At 40.8% G+C, this 18,789-nt stretch overlaps 1 protein-coding gene across 1 annotated transcript; it reads right to left on the reverse strand.

Moving 5' to 3' along the window:
* Positions 1-5,924: 5,924 nt before the first annotated feature.
* Positions 5,925-18,303, reverse strand: IRAK1BP1 (interleukin-1 receptor-associated kinase 1 binding protein 1). The gene is made up of 4 exons (XM_010565761.1): positions 18,021-18,303; positions 11,566-11,631; positions 7,261-7,391; positions 5,925-6,238 (listed from the first exon to the last, which is right to left on the reverse strand). Exons 1-4 carry the CDS (start codon positions 18,270-18,272, stop codon positions 5,968-5,970), a joined length of 720 nt encoding a protein of 239 aa, XP_010564063.1. The 5' UTR covers positions 18,273-18,303; the 3' UTR covers positions 5,925-5,967.
* Between the last annotated feature and the right edge of the window lie 486 nt (positions 18,304-18,789).

Raw genomic sequence — 18,789 nt, forward strand, 5'->3', positions numbered from 1 at the left:
CCTTCTCTCTAAACATTATTGATAATGTTCAGTAAGCAAAACAGAAAATGTAAAATCCAAGGCCTTTTCACCCTGTGTTGTATAACAGCATCAATATGATATACTATATGTATGTATCTATTTTATCGAATAGATCTGAGTGTGCCTGTTTTGTATTGATGTATGAAACAGTGGTATAGCTTTCACTTGATAGAAATGAACTGATTTAGATCAACTTCATAAACAGAAAAAGAAGCAGTTGATCAGTCTGCCTCTGGAAAAATAATTCCCTGCAATCAGACTGAATAGAAGAATTCTGTGACCTAAACTGGAGAAAAGTAATGGCATAATCGGTTAGTATGTGTAAGCACTGTAAAATAGTTTGTAAGGCTTAAGTAATTGTTAATACATACATGTGTTTATACTTTCCAAAACTCTGTTAAGACTCCTATGTAATACCAAAGGCATACAAATAGAAAAATGCCTGCCCTAGTGGATGCTGCTTTGTCAAATATCACGGTAATATTCTGGGGGGAAAAAAACAAAGTACCTGTTCCCTTGTTTACTTCACCTATTAGTCTAATTGTCTTCACCTATTAGTCTAATTGTCAGTTCTCTTCTGGCAGAAGTCAGAAGAGTTTCTGTTTAAATGTTTAATATACTTCCTCAAACACTTATCCTTGCTAAGTCTCTTTCTTTGTTAAACTAGAATCAACTCATGTTCACAGTCCAAAGCCTGAATATATTCAGTTCAGTGGGGGACAGGTCATAGTTCACAAAAGATTTGGCTCTTCGGGAGTCATTGTTGGATGGGATGCAAGAGCTAACAATCCAGAAGAATGGCTACAACCAAATATCCTCCAGCAAAACAGGTCTGAATTTATTAAACTCTTGCTTTAGTAATACATACACAGAATAACGCAGGTTAAAAAACCTTCAGAAACACTGTTACAGACAGACTTCCTGCTAACTTAATGGAAAATACTTAAGAGCCCCATATCACCTGTGCAGCTGAGCGGTACCTCCACTTCTTCTGCGCTGTTGTCCCAGCAGAGCTTTGCTTTTGCACCACTGACTGGTTAAGCTTCGCTGGTCAAGGTTGTACTGGACACGTCTCGAATTAAGATGACTCACTTTTAATACAGAGTTGTATTTACAGTAGCAGCGTGAACCTACAATGTTTGAATGGATTTCTCCTGGTGTGTTACTAAAGTTGAGGCGCTGTTAACATCTTTTATCTGATCATCAATAAGTGGTAACATCTCCATTGCACCTAAGAAAGGCAAGTAATCCTTTGTGTTTAATGAATTTCAGTTAGAAAGCAATGTTTTGGGGGATCTGGATACTTGGAATGTAAATCTATTTGACAACTTATTTTTGTTACAATTCTTGAAGCTTTTGAAATTCTCTAGCTTAAGTCCTTGTTGTATTTGAAAATCAGATGCTAAATCTTTGTTGACAGTGCTGGTCTGATAATGCAGTGCTGCATACTCTGTGGGTTGGCTGCTGACATGCTGCTTAAGTGGCAGGAAGGCACTGATCATTAAGTCAAAGAGGACTGAAAATGAGAAAAAAATGAGAAACTCTGCCTGTAGCAGAGAATTCATGTTCAGCTGGGAGCAGACATTCAGTCCTGTTTTGTGCATTTTGTTCCTTCCCCGCTGTAATTTTATCCACCTGCCACTCATCTTTGGCTTCTAAAACACCTGCATCCTTGCTTTCTTTTCTCCTCTCCTTTTCTCCTCTCAGTATTGTTGTCACCAACTGAACACCCATGAATTCCCCATTATGGCGTTCTGATTCTTTTTATGTACCTTATATTGTTCCGTTCTCCCAGTGACCTTGTGTTCATCTTTATTGTTTTTTTAATTTCAATAGTCGTGACGTGGTTTAAATGTGTGTCTTCTGGGTTTTTTTAACTTGCCTTTGCCTATCATGTTACATGCATCAGCTATGCAAAATGCCTTCTGGACCTTTGCAAGGCAACTACTAAGCTCGGTCCTTGCAAATCCCCTCTAAACATTAGCCAGGCTTTCAGCCCAACTTTTCCTTGCCTTTCTCTGACTTTCAGTTCTTTACTAAATTGTTGAGCAGAGGCCACTGCCTGTCACATTGATCGATACAAACTGCTTCATAAACTCCAGTTATCTGTCTGTATTCACCATTTTTTTGTATTTAGATTGTGGGTTACTTTGGGCAGGAATGTTTATGGATAGTAGTAAGCATGGTGGGACCCTGGCCCACGATTTGTTTTCATAGGCACTGTAAAAATAATAGTAAGCCATACTTTTCCTTTCTTGGCTGGAAGATTTTTATATGAACATGTCAGTTGCCTTAGTGCTGTCCAGGATCAGGACCAAGATTGTCAGAGGTGGTATTATGTTCCAAATTTGCCTCTTTCTCTCCGGTGTTCTCTCTTGCCACTTGTGAAGGAAGAAGGGTGACTAACAAATTCTTATAGGACCTATATACAAAAAGCAGGGATATTCTAAGTCATGTTTCTTGCAAGATCTATGGGAGAAAATGTTAATTAAAATCTTGACTATTAAAAAATGTTTCAGATACGCCAAGAACTTCACATATTACAGGTTTGATTGCTTTATATTTAATTTTCCAAACTGATGTTAGTGAGATCATAAAAATGAATTTGCTGTATGTGTATAAGGAGTGGGTTTAGGTTCTGTATGCCTGGTGAGAGTTAACTGATTACATAATGCAATTTTCAGTCATCACCTCCCCTTGAGGCTATTTATTTTCCTTCTATTTTTACAGGATCTAAAAGATACTCCTCACTATTGAATTCTAATTAACAAAGCAAATGGATTTGGCAAATCTACAGCTTACATTCCTGAGGAAGAGATAACAATTATTATGGGATTAGAGGCAGTATTCATTTTTTATTCAGTTCCAACTTGTTTGTTATCCTGTGCCTTTAAAAGTTGGCTGACCTTTGGCTTAATAGATACTGTCTATTTTGCAAAGTTAGTGCAAACTAATAGAGAAAGCAGATAAACAAATTACTGCTCTACTTTCAAGTATGTGTTTTTGGAAGGTGATAAATGACCAAAGCCAGGTACTGCCTACTTCAGAGTATCTGACTGCTTAGTTTTTTAAGCGTTTTAGCAACAAGACTTCTGTTATGTACAGGCTGTTGCAGACATGGACTTTTGTTTTAGGACTTCACTGACCTATCAAAGTTGGACGAGTCATTTAATCTTTCTGTACTGGCTCTAGCAAAGTACATTGGTTTTTCAGTTCCACTCTGAAAAATCTGAATTTCAATCAGCTCCTGCTCAGCTGCTGCTGAGACTGATCTGGAAAACAGCCTTCAAGCATGCATGCCACATACAAACAGCTTTTTGCAAGTGATCCAGTGCTATTGTGGATGCCTTCTTTTAAACAGTAGATAGTGGCAGTATCTGTATTTAAAATAACAGCAAGCAGCTGAACCATTCATCTAACAGGAGATGCTTGGTCTAGTCAAACACCGGAGATTCAAATTGGCATCTTTTGCCTTTCAGGAGAACCCCCGAGAGGAACGGTGTAAGTTAGGCTGGCCTGAAGACTCTCCATGTTCTTTCTAGAAACTGTGCCACTGCACATAAAGGACCCCCCTCAATCGATGGGGCTGAACAGTGTGACACTATTACCCCTTTTATTTGAGAGAAACTTAGTTCCAGTCCTTGCTGCTTTTTTAGCCACTGATTGTAATACAAAATGTGCTAATGTGCCTGACTTAGGAGCGGGAACTATGCTGTCTCAGGTAAGTGTCACAAGTATTTAAAACTGGGTTCTCACCACTCTAACTTATGTGTCTAAAAAATGCACCTTTCATTAGTCTGTCAGCTGGCTACCTTCCGTTTCCTTTATAGTCCACGGGGAGAAACTGATACTTCACCTTAGACATTTACCTTGCGTAAACTAGCCTTTAGGATATCAGACTGCTTTATTCACCTGCATGACGGGCTAATTCTCCCCACAGATTAGGGGAACTGATGGTAACAAGTTCACAAAATCAGGTATTTGAAAGTTGTCTAGTTGCAATTAATTGCAAATGGTGAGTCATACCTGTATCTCAAGTTGAAAAGGTCTGTGGATCGCCCTCACTCAGCCTTTCCTACAGCCTAATAGGCAATTTCCTGAAGAGTTGAGACTAATGGGAAAATGCTTAGACTTGTCCTAACCCCCTCACTGCAGGCTTTCTGCATCCTGACACAGCATGTAACTTGGATTGCCCTTTGTGGATTTGAACCTTCAAGTTGGACATCGTGGAACCTAAGGCCATCAACTTGGTGTGACTTCAGCATTTCCCCAACTTCTTTACTGTTCCTGCTGCCTAATTGGATTAGATAACTGATCCAGCTGAAAAAAGTAACAAATAGCTCTATCAGCAACAAATGAGTGGCAACTACTTCAATAAGAAATAGTGCCAACTTCAAAACATCAATGCTGGTGTAGATCTAGCATGTAGTATCTCATGAGATAGATGGGTTCAGCATTTGTACAGTACTTTGAGAACACGACTGTTCTGATGACATAAATTAGGTTAAGGTACATGGAAAATCCCACTGAAAGTAACTCTATGTACGTAATGTATTTAAAAACTAATCAGGAGTTTTCAAAAAGTTAACTGTAGTAACTTTAATGATTCTTTTAAGTATCAGTTTGTATTTATTGCTAATTCTGGTGCTTATTCAACTGAAATATCATTTTCTCAGGTATATCACCCTGATACAAAAGCCTATTTCAGTGGATATGATGGATCAAAATACATTATGCAGCCATGGTTGAAAAAAAACTATCCTCATGACTGAAATACTTGTCTATTTCCTTTTTAAACTTGAGCAAATACGACACCAGGATAAAATTAATGTATATTTTTTCCTATGATGAAATAAAACATTCCTAAGCATGTTATATATTGAACAATCCATTTTGTTAGAAGCAAACAGACTGCATGTTCAGTTTACCATGACTCGGGATGGGGATTAATTTCCTTCCAGCTTTGGGAGGAAAGGTTTAAATATAGCCCAGTTTCAGCGAGGAGTACGAAAGGTTTTGCACATCAAATATCTTGCCCTTTTACAGGGGGCAGAGGAAGAAGCTAAACAGTTAAGAGCTGTACTTTCAGAATTAATTGTAACCTTAATTTTAGGGGATAGAGCTAAATGAAGGGCAACAGGAACTGAAATATTTCTGGCGAGGGCTGTAGTAGGTAAATCCTGCAATACTTTGTCTACTCTACAAAAGCATGCACAGAATAACAGAATGGTTTGGGTTGGAAGGGACCTTAAAGATCACCCCGCTGCTGTGGGCAGGGACACCTTCACTAGAGCAGGTTGCTCAAAGCCCCATCCAACCTGGCCTTGAACACTGCCAGGGATGGGGCAGCCACAGCCTCTCTGGGCAACCTGTTCCAGTGCCTCACCACCCTCACAGTGAAGAATTTCTTCCTTCCATCTAATCTAAATCTACTCTCTTTCAGTTTAAATCCATTACCCCTCATCCTATCACTAGACTCCCTGATAAAGAGTCCCTCCCCATCTTTCCTGTAGGCCCCCTTTAAGTACTGGAAGGCTCCTATGCGGTCTCCCCAGAGCCTTCTCTTCTCCAGGCTAAAAAACCTCAACTCTCTCAGCCTGTCTTCATAAGGGAGGTGCTGCTGCCCCCTGATCATCTTCATGGCCCTCCTCTGGACTTGCTCCAACAGGTCCATGTCCTCCTTATGTTGGGGGCCCCAGAGCTAAATGCAGTACTCATTGTGCTGCTTTCAAATGACACAGGCAAAGAAGAGAAGAGTTAGTCTACTTTTTTGCACCTGGACAGATATGTTAAGAAATCCTCTACTTTGGCTTACTACACAAACCTCATTCTTAATAGCCTCTCTTAACAATACTTGCTCCCATAAGAATAAAGTAAAAAAAACAACAACAAAAAACCTCAAAGCATAAAAATTTTATTAAGAAAATGTGTAGGATTTGAAAGTTCCTAGAGCAACTTATGTCTTCTGTTTTCTTTTCCCTTTATCTCAAACACAGCAAACACTCTACAAGAAGCATAAGCAGTAGCATTCTGGATTCTTTCCTGCAGGGTCAGTGAATCTGGGGAGTTCGATAGATGACTGTCTATGTGGCCTCCCCATTCTTTTGTTTCTTCTTCTTTTATTAATAAAGGTTTTCCCAATGACTGGCCAAACAGTCGACAGACTTCTTGAGCTTTCCGCCGTGTGTTTCCAACAGCTGCCACACATACTTGACGGCTGAGAGGTAGAAAAAGCAGCACAATAACAAGCAGGGCCAACTGATGTACAAGTATTCCTGTCAAGCATTTTTGTTTTTAACACCTCAGCTTTTCTATCTGCATAGATGTAAGGCACATCACCTTCTCCCAGCTTCTGGGTGGTAGTTTTGGAGTTTGAGGGAGGAGTGTGCGGAGGGAGTATCAGCATCCTCATCAGCTAGGGTCGAGCATTTCTAACACCTATATGCTGCAGGCATCTGTGGTGTGTGGTGCAGAGCAAGAGTTCAACCCTTGCTCCAGGCGTTTGGGTGGCCCAGCTGTAAGGCATACTAGCACGTTAAACCTCACTGGCTTGATTTCCAGACTCCTGCGTAGATGCCTTTGAGATAGACAGATACACTTCCGACATCTCCAGAACATTAGCAGCAGCTAGTTGACTTTGCTTCTTGGAGCAGGCATGATTCTTTTCTTTAAAGAGGCAAAACCCAAACCAAGATTAAACTTCTCTCTGCCCTGCCAATGTGAGAAGCAGGACGTTGAATAGTTAACGCCTAAAATATCAAGACCATGAGCTCCATGTTTCGGTGCTGAACAGGCACCGTACATGGTTCTTTTCAGGTCATGTCAGCAGCTAAGAGTAATGGGAATTGGCAAGGGTACTTAGAATTATCAACACCTGGTAACACACTTGTACCTTTATGAATAAATACAAATTAAATCTATACTTGCTGATGTAACCAAAGTCAAATTCTGTTGACCTAATATTCACAGTAGATTATACTCCCAATGGTAATCAGTGGAAAAATGTTTTTTACTACATTCTACTTTTGCACAGGGACAGTGTAAAAAGAACAAGCTGTATCTTCTAGGTTGAACGGCATTAATTTGTAAGTTATATTTAAAACAAATACTGAAATCTTTGAACATAAATTTTAATAGGTATGAAGGAAACTATTTGCTCCTATTACAAACAGTATAAATTATGTATTCATATTAACAGTTATCAGAGAGTGTAAATTTGTGACATGAGAGAGAACTTACCGAAGGGTGTCTACAGCTTCTGGTGTATGGTAGAAATGAGGTGGACTGATGGTAACAGAGGTTCCTAACTTTTCAATGAGTAGATTGCAAACATTCTGCATTTTTCCAAAATCGCTGAATATAATACAGACCTGGGAGTGAACACAGACATCACAGAAGTAATTTTTTTTTTTCATTTTTCCCCTATGATTCAACACTTGTATTTAAACCAGTATAAAGCCAGATATGTACAAACTAACTAAGCATAATAGTCCTGTATATAACTCCAACATTTATTTACTTACAACACTTTTATATAGCCCTAGAGTCTATCATTAGGTTTGCAACAGAACAAAGTTCATAAAACGGTTTAAAATTGAGGATTAAGAAATGCTCTTTTGTCAGGAAGTACGGCGTTCTTGGTATGTAGGCAATCTGAAGCATGAATGTGCTCTTTGGGACATGTGACTAGATGCATCCTGGCTCTTCCTTACTTAGATTACTAGATGTTAATTATGCAGAAGCCCAAGTAAAATGATATGGAAACCACTGTCCAGGAAGGACAATTAGATTTTAATTCCAAGCATTAGGTTCAAGAAACCTAAACTATGAGACTAAACTAAACCTAGCCCAGTCCAGCTTGCAGCAGGCTCAAAACCCTGTATTGGCTGAAGACTCACTCCAGTGCCTACAGAGAACAGGGCACTTCAGACTTGGATCAAAAACAGTTTAAACATCTAGCGGTTTGTGGCTTTCGCAATAAGAAACATTAAATACAGATGCAGCAGGAATTCAGCTGCTTTCCCAAGTGCTACAAAGCAGGCATCACTATCAGCCCTGGATCCAGAGCCCTACAGCCTTTGTGGGGAAGTGCCAGCGAGGTGGTGACTTTCCAGGCAGGAGCCAGCCTTTTTCTGTGGCAGAGCACAGTCACCACGAGGGAAGCAATGATGCCAAGCTGCTACAGCATTCAGGAATCAGAAATCCTGGGTCCCAAACTCTTTTATAGGACTATACCTTCATCTTCACTTCCCAGTACAGTGCTCTCACCACCAAGTCAGGCTCACCTTCTCTCTTATCCCTGACTCTTTCCTTTTCTTTTTGCACAGTAATACAGCTTCAACTGGAGGGCAAGAAAAAAAGCTGTGGTAAAGCAAATTCCCTGTGACGTACAGTCACCCCTGTGATTGCTGCAGTCCTTACAGCAATGTATCCCAATAAATGTGTATGGTGCAGAAGTCCAAGTTATGGCATGTCAGCTGCACTGCGGTAGCTTCCTGTGTGCATACCATAGATTTACCTTGTGGAAAATGAGGTAATTCAAGGAAGTTGAATCTCCCAGCAAGAGAGGAGGGGGCTACTTCATATACAGGGCAAGGTAAAAAATGGATATCGACAATTATCACAAAGTAATTAATGCACACATCTTGTTACCCTTGGTAGCCTCTCAGTGCGGTACATGTACCTCATCCTGGCTTGAATCCTTGCACTGGCTCAGTAGCTCTTCACACAGCTGAGCCAAAGCTTGACATAGGGCTTTAAAAACTGACCATGATGGAGTGGCAGGGCAATTCCATCTCCTACAACAACAAAGGGTCACACCTGTTGTGCAAAACTGCACCAGGTCTGCATCTTAATCTTAGCTGCACACCCTTTGTCTGTAAATTGGGGGTTGGATCACTTTCTGGAAGGTGCAGTACCAGTTTGAACAAAGACTGAAGATGAGCCTAAACCTAGATTTCTTTCTTTAGTGGGAGTTCTTGCCATGTATAAAAAGCACACATCTTCTTGTAGTGTTTTGCCAAAAAACTGTCATAGTCGCATTTTGTGGAAAGTTGAAAGTCTCACTATGAGGACTGTCATAGTGTTTTCCAGATGGCTATCAGTGTTTACAAGATTAGTTCCCTCAAGGGGATGAGACATAGAATGATCAAACAAAAGAACTGTGGGTCTAAGGCAAGAGATAAGCTGCTCAGACTGGGGCAGTTCTGGGCACTCAGGAACTTTGTTGTTAAAAAAGCAGCATGTAATCAGATACCCTCAGGGGCAGAAAACAACTGAGCAATAGCTGTGAATTTTGTTCTTTTTTCCTCCTAAAAATCACAGTTTTCATTTAGAGCTAGATACAATAAATTCCACTTACATTTACAGAGGATACCTGAGAATTAAGGTGCAAAGAAGTGTTTCAAATTCTTCAATAAAATTATGATTAAGGTTAAAAAGTGTAAAAAAAGGAATATGAGGGTATGAAAAACCATTATGGACATTATAAGGTCTGGGTAAGGCTGTAAAGGACAAGAAGTTATGGTTTATAAGGAGGCAAGTATATTAAGAAATGCACAAAACCAACATAATCTTCATCCCATGAGATCATTATGCAATAAATGAACTATTATGATTAAGAAATTACAGAGCTTTGTGATCTCATAAACAACTTCATTCTTCTGTGTATTTTCCTTTGTTATAGCATGAATTAAAATTTATCTCCCTGCAGTTGAAAGCACATCTTGAATTCTTAATTGTACCTTAAAATAGCTATTTGTCTGGAATTTTTTCAGTCTTCTAAAAACTCTTTCAGTAGACAAATGGTAAAAAGAGTTTATAGAATGAAATAATGCATGACTTCCATGACTTTACATATAACACAAATATAATGGCAAACTCTCTAGTAAAGAAGCAAATGGAAGTTAATTTTAAATTCATTTATATTGCTAAAGTATGCAAACACACTGGTCAATGGAAATTCATTGGTTTATGAAGCTGCACTAATGAAACAAGTACGTACATAAAGGGGGAAGCAAGGAGAAACTAATCTCTGCATAAAGAGCAACCATACTGCTACTTAAGTGTACAGGGCAGCCAAACCAGCAGTACTATGGCTAGATTTTTCAAGTTCTGACACCCAGGTCCTAGGCAACCATACAACTTTTGAACAGCAATTGCAGCTGGTCCAAGTTGCCTACAAATGAACACTAAATCCATGTGATTAGCTTTCCACGTACAATCTTTGTTGTATAAAAAATAATAGCAGAAGAGAGACGATTGGTTAAATTACCAATTAAGACTGAAATTGTAAGCCTAAGGTTGTGTGTAGCCTAAATAATAATTTAATAATTCAATATAGATTTATTAATTTTTAAGTACAGCTCATCTAAAAAACATGGTGATTTAAGCTTTCATGATAGTAGGCGTCTATGTTTTGAAGTTAAAGTCATTCAGGACACCGATGCATACCATTTAAGTATCTTAAGTCTCATTTTGAAATCCAAATTTTGTTATCTGAATTGTTATTTCTGTATTTATTGCTATTATTTACATGAGAATATGCCTTAAAGCAAGCAAACTAAAGATGAACCCTGTTTTAGGGGATTGTAAACAACAGCTCTATGAAACAGCTATCATTTTATTGCAGGCTTCCAGGTTTACTTCATAAGAATCTGTAAATTTGCTGGGTAGTGATTAAAGTTTGATGCTCTAAAAAGATCCATTGACTGAAAACACATCATTTCCCTCAGTGAATGTTTCCAGCACAGCATTTATTTCTTACTATAGCATGAATGTGCAAAAATATGCTCCCTTGAGTTGCTTCGGAAGTAAATGGGATTATTCCCATAATATTTAGCGTTCACGCAGCACTTTTCACCTACAGAATTCCAAGTCAATTACCTAGGAAACAATTAGCTTTGCTTTACTTGCAGCAAGCTGATGGCAGAGTCGTGTAGAATAGATCAAAGTCCAGGTGCTGTTCAACTGTGGCTTAAACAGATCTAGATTAGGGCTGCCATGCCACTGTTGTCCCCCATCCACTCTTGTCCTCTGCCTTGCATTGCCTCCAGTTCAGGGAGCTAAAATAGTGGAAAAAAGAAAAGCTAACCTGGGAAAAAAAAAGTTATTAACTAGAGCAGCTTTCTGAACTGACCTATCACCTGATCACCTAAGTACAACTCCCTGCAAAAAGCAGAGGGCAGGAAGGGCTATGGGTGAAGGAGAGCTTCCACTGACACAGAACAACCACCTTGGAGCCCCAGAACCAAATATTCCCTTCTGTAGCATCATGTAATATTTAAAAAGCACATATTAATCTGACAAGAAAATAATTCCTTTTATATTACAGTAGCAGAAAACAGGTTCTGCACACAACAGAAGACTGCAGCTGAACTCTGCTTTAAACTGCAGTCCTTCAGTAGTTTCTTTGGACTATGCTGCCTTTACCGTAGAGAACATCTACTCCTCAGTATGAGGAAAGACAGTCTGCAATTTTTCATCAGTCCTTGCAACATTTCTTATTCTTTTTTATTATTATTTTTGGTTAGGTTGAATACATACCTCTGCTTCCATTTGGTAAGTATTTTCTACTCTACTGAAATCCTCTGTTACAGTCATATTTTCTTCCTAAAACAAAAGTACAAGAATATAATCTTAAAAGACAGAAATTAACCATCTGTTGGAAATATATGTTCATGGCGTCCTGTAAAAGTTTAACTGTTTGGGCTTATTACTTATGGCTCAGCAACAGAAATTTGGAATTTTCCATGCAAATCTCTTCAGTTAAGAATTAGCTGGGTGTTAAAGACTTCTTGACATTATTTAAAGTAAATTATACAGTAGCTCTATAATGTAATTTCGCTGCTATTCACTTGAAGAAAACAATTAGGTCTTAAAAGTGACTGCTAGCTAGAAGCTGTGTGTATCAGTGTGTAACGGTAAATTCACCTGGTCCAAAAAACTAGAAGCTTCAATTGTTTTCAGAAAGTTAGTATGTGAGAAGTGCTTTTCAGGCCCCTATTTTAAGATATTTTAAGAGTAGCAGCTTGTAGCAAGGTGATGTGAACAATGACTGAGCACTGGTTATTCTGGCAAGAATGGTAACCCTTAAAAGAGGTTATTCCACCAGTGACACTTTCGCATTAACAGCAGGTACATTATTCAACATAATGGCTGCACAGAGCACTAGCAAATCCTGTTAAGACTTATAAATAAGACACTGAACTAAGATACAGAATAACTCCAGTTACATCTGAATATTTCCAGCTTGCTAGCAGTGTAACAATCACATTTCTTTCACCCACTTTGCTCTTCAGTAAACAGTAGTTGGATGAACAATTTATTGTAGAATTACTATAACACAACAAAAAGCACAGTTTTCAATTTAACTATAAATATAACTTTGCATTTAATACCCAGGAACCATAGGAAAGCAGATACTAAGCCTTCCAATTGCTGAAAAAGTTTTACTTACTAAATTTATTTGTACAGGAAAACAGTATTTGCTTTCAGTGTCGACACATTTCAAAAGATGCTTTGCGTCAGAATATTTCCTACAGAGGCTCAAATCTTCAAGTTTATCATGTAGCATGCATGCTTAAGTTTTATATAAATGACATTAATCATGAGAAGCATTTTCCTTTTAAAATATCATATGGAAATTAGATCCATAATTACCATTGCACAGCAGCCTACAAGAAAGAAATTTTGAAATTTTAATTTTATGATTGATTGGCAGTGCTCATATTCAAGCACAACAGTCCTATTTTTGGATAATCTCTTCTAGCAAGGGCAAGGATCAGAGCCAGTTAGTCCCTAAAAAACATATTTCCCCTTTTGCAGTCATAGGTTTGAGGTACTTTGGCAGTGTGACTGGCTGTGGTTTGCTAAAGAGCGCTCAAGTCAGTCCAGCACCAACTCCTCATTTAATTTACAAAATGGAGCAATCTTACTATTTATGATAGAATCCAATTACAATTGACAAGAAACGTTTTTCTACAGCTCTTATGTATCTCATAGAAATAACCGCACAGAAAAGCTTTCTTCCACAACTCATATTTTACAGAAATAACTATACTGTAATAAAACTTTAGAGCAAACACAGAAAAAGTGCATTTGTTTTTCCTTGTCCCCGCTCCTTAATCCTTTTTAAAAAAAGTTCTTTCCTGCTGAACGGATTAAGGTCTTTTGATTTGGTTTTGCCCTCCACAAGCTCCCCGTGTATTTAAGGACAGTGCCATCCTGTGGCTCCAGGCACTATTGCAAGATCAATGCAATCGGAGTGAAAGATCATTTTGTGCCATCTATTACAAAATTTCCCTTACAGCTAATTTTTATCCCACCAGATTTGACAGTAGCTGTACGTGTTATTGAAGATAAATTGACGAAATAATTGCTGAAGTCATAACAAGGTGGCCTCCTGAGATACATCTTCTGTTAGGTACTTCGTTCCTGTTCAGGGGGTGTTTGGACAAAGATAGGGAAAAGACAGGTAGGTGATGATAGAATTTTAAATTGGAATCAGGACTTCAACTACATCAAAAGCAAAAGGCTTTTTTTCCTACTGCTTATGCCTACTGTTCATATTTTGGCTGAGGAACTATCCATTTGATTGCAGTAGCCACAGGAAAAAAAGTTTTTACTGTGACTTAAGGAAAGCTACACTTCTGATGTCTCAGGTATTCTGGACTTCTGGAATAACTTTCTCTATTTTCTAAATCTGTGGGCCAAGAATCACAGTACGAAAATTAAATAAATATAACATTGTTACGTGATAACTCAATTACCCCAGAAGCCATTGAACAATCCTTAACAGAATCGCACTTGCATTCTGCTTATATAGCCTATTTTCTGAGCCAGCAGTGACATGAACCATCACTGCTGCAGGTACTCTATAAACAAAAATGAAAAAGACAGTCAATATCCCACTGAGGTTATAATATCAAGTCTAGAACTGTGCTTTGCCTTATATTTTCCTTCTTTTCAACAGAACAAAATCTTACATAGCCCTTCCTCCTCCCTATCTGCTATTTCTGAACAATATCTTCTTCACAGGAGCATTGTGTCCACCCTCACGACACCATCGCTGTTTACAGGAATGACTCCTTTCCCCAGAACAGGGAAAAGACTAAATAGGTAATTTAGCAAAAGCACACTTCAAGGAGACAGCTATATAACAATACACTACGAGAAAAGCCTATCTGCAGATAAAGTTATGTGTTCTGCTCCCAGTCACTGAGTTAACAAACCTGTGAGACCTTTTTATGAAACACAAGACCAGCCTTAGCAAGGGAAAGTGCTTACAGTTTGGAAACATACACTAATGCACATTGTGGTAAGCTACGCTGATATGTGTAGTTATAAATAAAAAAATCTAGAGACACCCAGAAACAAGTCTTAAAATTTACTTGTACATTTGCACTGATATATCCAGTATAACTTTCCATTATGAAAAAATGAAGGTATTTAAACAAATAAAAGAGTTCACTTCTTCCACCTCAACATAGTGTTTTTATTCTTAGTACTAAAGAAATGGGTAGTGAGAGTCTTGATGTATGCTCATATCTCCTAACAGTCCATCCATCATAGTGTCCCCAGACAGTTATGGATGATCAGCACCTACGGTCAGCGTGTACCCCAGCTCGGCATCAGGTACCTGTGCCCCAGCCTCTCATCCTCTCACTCTGCCTCTTCTGTTTGGCGTTAGACGGACAGAATGACAGCCTAAAAATCTACGGTGAAGTTTCTGCTGCTTAATGTCCATTCATTAAGAAAGGTAAAAATTAGATTTGTACTCAGCAAATGTAAGGATACTTTGGGATATTTCTTAAAATACACAGTACTCTAAAAAAGGTGATGCCTTATGCAGGTTTCTACATTTCCTATTCAAGGAGATATTGAAATTGGAAGATTTTGTAACTGAGTGACCAAAACTTCAAAATCTTTTTTTTTCCACTGACTATGGATGTGCATCCATAACTGTGACTCCTAAATAACAAGCTCAAAATATGGAGAATATTGCACATATATCCAAGGATACATCCCACTACAGAAAAACTCTAAGCTAGAGTCAACTGGATATAGTTTGTGAACTGGTTTATTTTGTTAAATAAATACTCTGACCGGTACAACAAATATATCACAGTTATTTTTAAACAAGATGGCCAATGCCAATTGTTAGATACAGTGAGTAAAGAAAACAAATGTCATCTCCACACCACTCCCCAAATAAATCACAGGTGGTAAATATAAAATCAGTTTGCTTCTAGAGAAAGAGAAAAAAAGCATTACTTTTGAGCAGCTGGGCTGAGTAAGAGAGATTGGTTTCCCCATTGATTTTACTTTCCCTGCAGCCTTCAAAGCAGATTCTGTGCTCTGAAGTGCTGCATATACTTACAGCACTCTATAAATAAATGCTACTATGTGCATCTATTTCTGATTAAAATCCTGTGTAAATATATATGGAAATTAGGTGCTGCCCCCAGGCATCCTGACAAGCTGCTAATGCAAGCTGCTGCTGCTGCAAAGGTTATGCACTTCTGATCTCACAGCCTTCCTATGATAGCAACAACAAGGGTTAAGGAACTTGTTCTATAGATTAATTAAAAATAAATATATAGAATTACCAGCCAATTTCTAAAGAGGCCTTAGATAAGCTTGCAAAAACTAGAACTGTATGGAGATTGTGAAGAGATATTAATTTTACAGTGGTCTAGAATGGTATTAGCTACAAGTGATGTTAGCAAATGCAGTTAAGAACAAATTGCCAGCAGTGAGAGTTGTCAGTAGAAAAGCTACAAGGCAAATAAAAGCTCCAGCAGTGGAGTGATTTAAAATTGGATGGAACAAAGCACTAAAAATTATACCGCAGGGAACTACTCTGAAAAACAAACCCCAAAAAACTTCATGTTGTTTTTCTCAGAGTTCCCTAGAGCTAACACTTTGCTAACACTGAGAAACCCACAACTTAAGCAGCATTTCACAGTCCCTCAAGTAAGTAGAAAAAACTAACATTTCCATTCTCCAATGCATGGCATCTCTGAAACAGCAAAAGATTACTGTGAAATTATTATAAGACACTGAATGCTCTGACGTTGTAAAAACAGTCCACTCTCCCCCTAGGTTACACCACCACTGCTTACCTGGTCCCATTACATTTCTGAATCTGACTGCATATACCCAAATGTAACCATTTGTTTGTCCAGGTCATACTTCATTTTGCAATTCTTTTTTCTAGCCTGAAGTAGTGCACAGAGCCCCTCTAAAGCACGCTCACTTATTTCACATCCTGCCTACTCCTTTTGTGTGCCATCCGCCATGTGTCGAATGCTCCATGCTATCCTAATTCAATCAGGCTCACATCAAACGTTGAAGTCAGTTATTCGGATTCACTGTAGGTTAAATATCTGCAACTATCTTTTCTTACCTATCCACACTCTGAGGAGCTATTTAATTGCAGCCAGGATGAAAAATACCCCATGATCTGATAGGTCACCACGGTGGTGGGTACAAAACTTATAATTTTCTCTACTAATAAAAATGAATGCATGATGAGTTGCCTTGTCTTCTGACTTTAAACTCCTATTAACTCACTTAATAGAAACTGAATGCATTCAACCTGTAATCCCATACAAAAATGCGTGGTTTCTGACTGAACAAGTAATTCTGATGGCAACAGAATCGTGCTCCCCGTGACAGACGCGCACCCAACTGTGCAAAGGGGAAAAATGCAGGGAGCAGGATTACATGGCTAGCCCACAGCAGCCTCCATGTCTCCTTGCCCTCTAGTCCCATAGCTGCAATATCACCTTTTCCTAAATCAGGGGTTAAGGGGCCCTTTTAATTCTCTTCTTTATTCCTGAACAAATGCTTTACTAGGCTACTACAGAAAAAAAAAAAGACAGCATCACCATCAGTTTTAAAAGAAAACAGTAAATCCTGGGGGTTGGGGGGGGAAGTTGGAGCCAGCTCTTATCTTTAAACACATGCAGCTTTTGAGACCTGTGCATGCCATTTCACTGTAAGCATATCACTGTTCAGGCCAAGTAACTTACTCTCTTACTTCGCATTTACTAATACTGAATTCCCCTGTAACATCATGCAGTATCATTAAACCCTTCTGCGATTTTTCGGTTTTACTACATTGAATAATTTGGTGTTGATAGCAAAGTCTGTCACCTCCCTTTTCCCCGGCCTGTTTGTGAATACACTAAAAAGGCACAAATTTCCCAGGGGGCTCCAACGGTAAGTAAATTTCAAAAGCAACCACTTATTCCATCAAAGATCAGCTCTGTAGTGTTTTTAAGGGTCCTAGGTGTGGAACACTGCCCAAAACCGTTTTATAAAATCCAAAACCATCAGCAGCACGATTGCTAGGACAAGTACCACCCTTACGGAGCATTTGCAGCGCGGACAAAGCTTTCAAGGCAAGACTGTGCTTTTCTCGTTGCCACAAAACGACTTCCTGAGGCCAAAAACCGTATTACGGTCAAGGAACTTTCTGAGTCCACAAGGGGCTTCTGTCACTTCAGCCACCTTGATCACGCCTCGCGTCCTTTCATACCTCTCTACTTAAAGGGAGGAAGAAAAAAGAGGAAAAAGCTGCGTAGGCGCCGGCCGCTACGCTGTGGTAATCCCACAGTCACACCGCCACTCCCGCGGACGCGTAGGTGAAGGGACGCCGCCGTGTACCGCCGTCAGTCCGTGAGGAGGCCGTACCACACCAGCAGGCGAAACAGTCGAAGCAGGGCGGTTTTCAGACGCCGAACGACCGACCCGTCGGAGAGCCCCGAGGGGCCACATTCCACTTTTTCCACCGGGGCCGGCGACCCTGCCGCCTCCCCGCCGCAGGCGGGCTGCCACGGCAGCCCCCGGCGCCCTCCCGACCCCCCGTTACTCCTCGGCTTCCCGCCTTTCCCCTCAGGGCTGCCCCAGCCCGGCTTCCCCCGCTCCGAGCCCGGCGCCACGGAGGACCCCCCCTGCCTCCCTCCCTCCCTCCCCCGAGCGGCGGCTCTCACCGGGACGCCGCGCTGACGGGCGCTCTGGGCGATGTACTCCAGCCGGCGGGCCACGCTGCTCCGCGCCGCCCCGGCCGCCTCCTTTCGGCTACCCAACCGCAGCGACACCCGCGCCCGGTCCGGGCCGGCGCTCAGCTCCGCGCTGCCGCTTACATGCACCTCCCGCCCGGATGGCGCCGGGGCCGGGACCGGCGCCGGGGCCGGGAGGAGCTCGGCGAAGACGCGGGCCGGGGGCGGCGAGGGCAGCGCCATGGCGGCGGGCGCCTCACGGCACCATGGCAACCGACGCCCGCGGCAGCCGGGGAGGCGCTGAGGTGACGCCCTCCCTTCCGCTCCCGGGCGCCTTCCCGCCATGATGGGTACCGAGGCGGAAGTCCCGCTGCCGCCCGCCGAGGGCGGTCCGCCATGACAGTTAGCGGGGCGGGTCGCCTCCCGCCGTCGCGGAAAGGGGGCGAGGTGGCAGCCCTGAGGAAGGCTGGGGCGGAGGGGGTGCAGGGGCACGTCCTCTGGGACAAGCGGTCCCGTTTCTGCCGGTTTTGACCTGTTACCGTGTTTTCCCAGCGTATTAAGGTGTGGAGCAACCCAGTAGCGTGAGGAGGAGTGCTGGAGAAAGGGCTGTAGTGGCTGTCTGTGGAGGGAAGGATGGGTTTGGTTGTGCCACAGCACGTCCGGATGAAAAACCATTCTGGCGTCAATGCTGCGGGTTCTCCACCGAGGGGTCTTGCGGCAGACACGTTGGCTTTGCTAATGTCTGCTGGACAAGCCCTGC

Source organism: Haliaeetus leucocephalus, unplaced genomic scaffold, assembly GCF_000737465.1.
Source record: "Haliaeetus leucocephalus isolate CR32 unplaced genomic scaffold, Haliaeetus_leucocephalus-4.0 Scaffold195, whole genome shotgun sequence".
Lineage (NCBI taxonomy): Eukaryota > Metazoa > Chordata > Aves > Accipitriformes > Accipitridae > Haliaeetus > Haliaeetus leucocephalus.

Bases quoted from the DNA above. Each gene is read 5' to 3' on its own strand.
- IRAK1BP1 (XM_010565761.1), bottom strand. From the start codon at position 18,272: ATGGCGCTGCCCTCGCCGCCCCCGGCCCGCGTCTTCGCCGAGCTCCTC. The intron at 7,392-11,565 runs GTATGTATTCAA...GTTCACTCCCAG, and splicing joins CTTACCAAATGGAAGCAGAG to GTCTGTATTATATTCAGCGA. The intron at 6,239-7,260 runs GTAAGTTCTCTC...TCTACCTCTCAG, and splicing joins GAAGCTGTAGACACCCTTCG to CCGTCAAGTATGTGTGGCAG.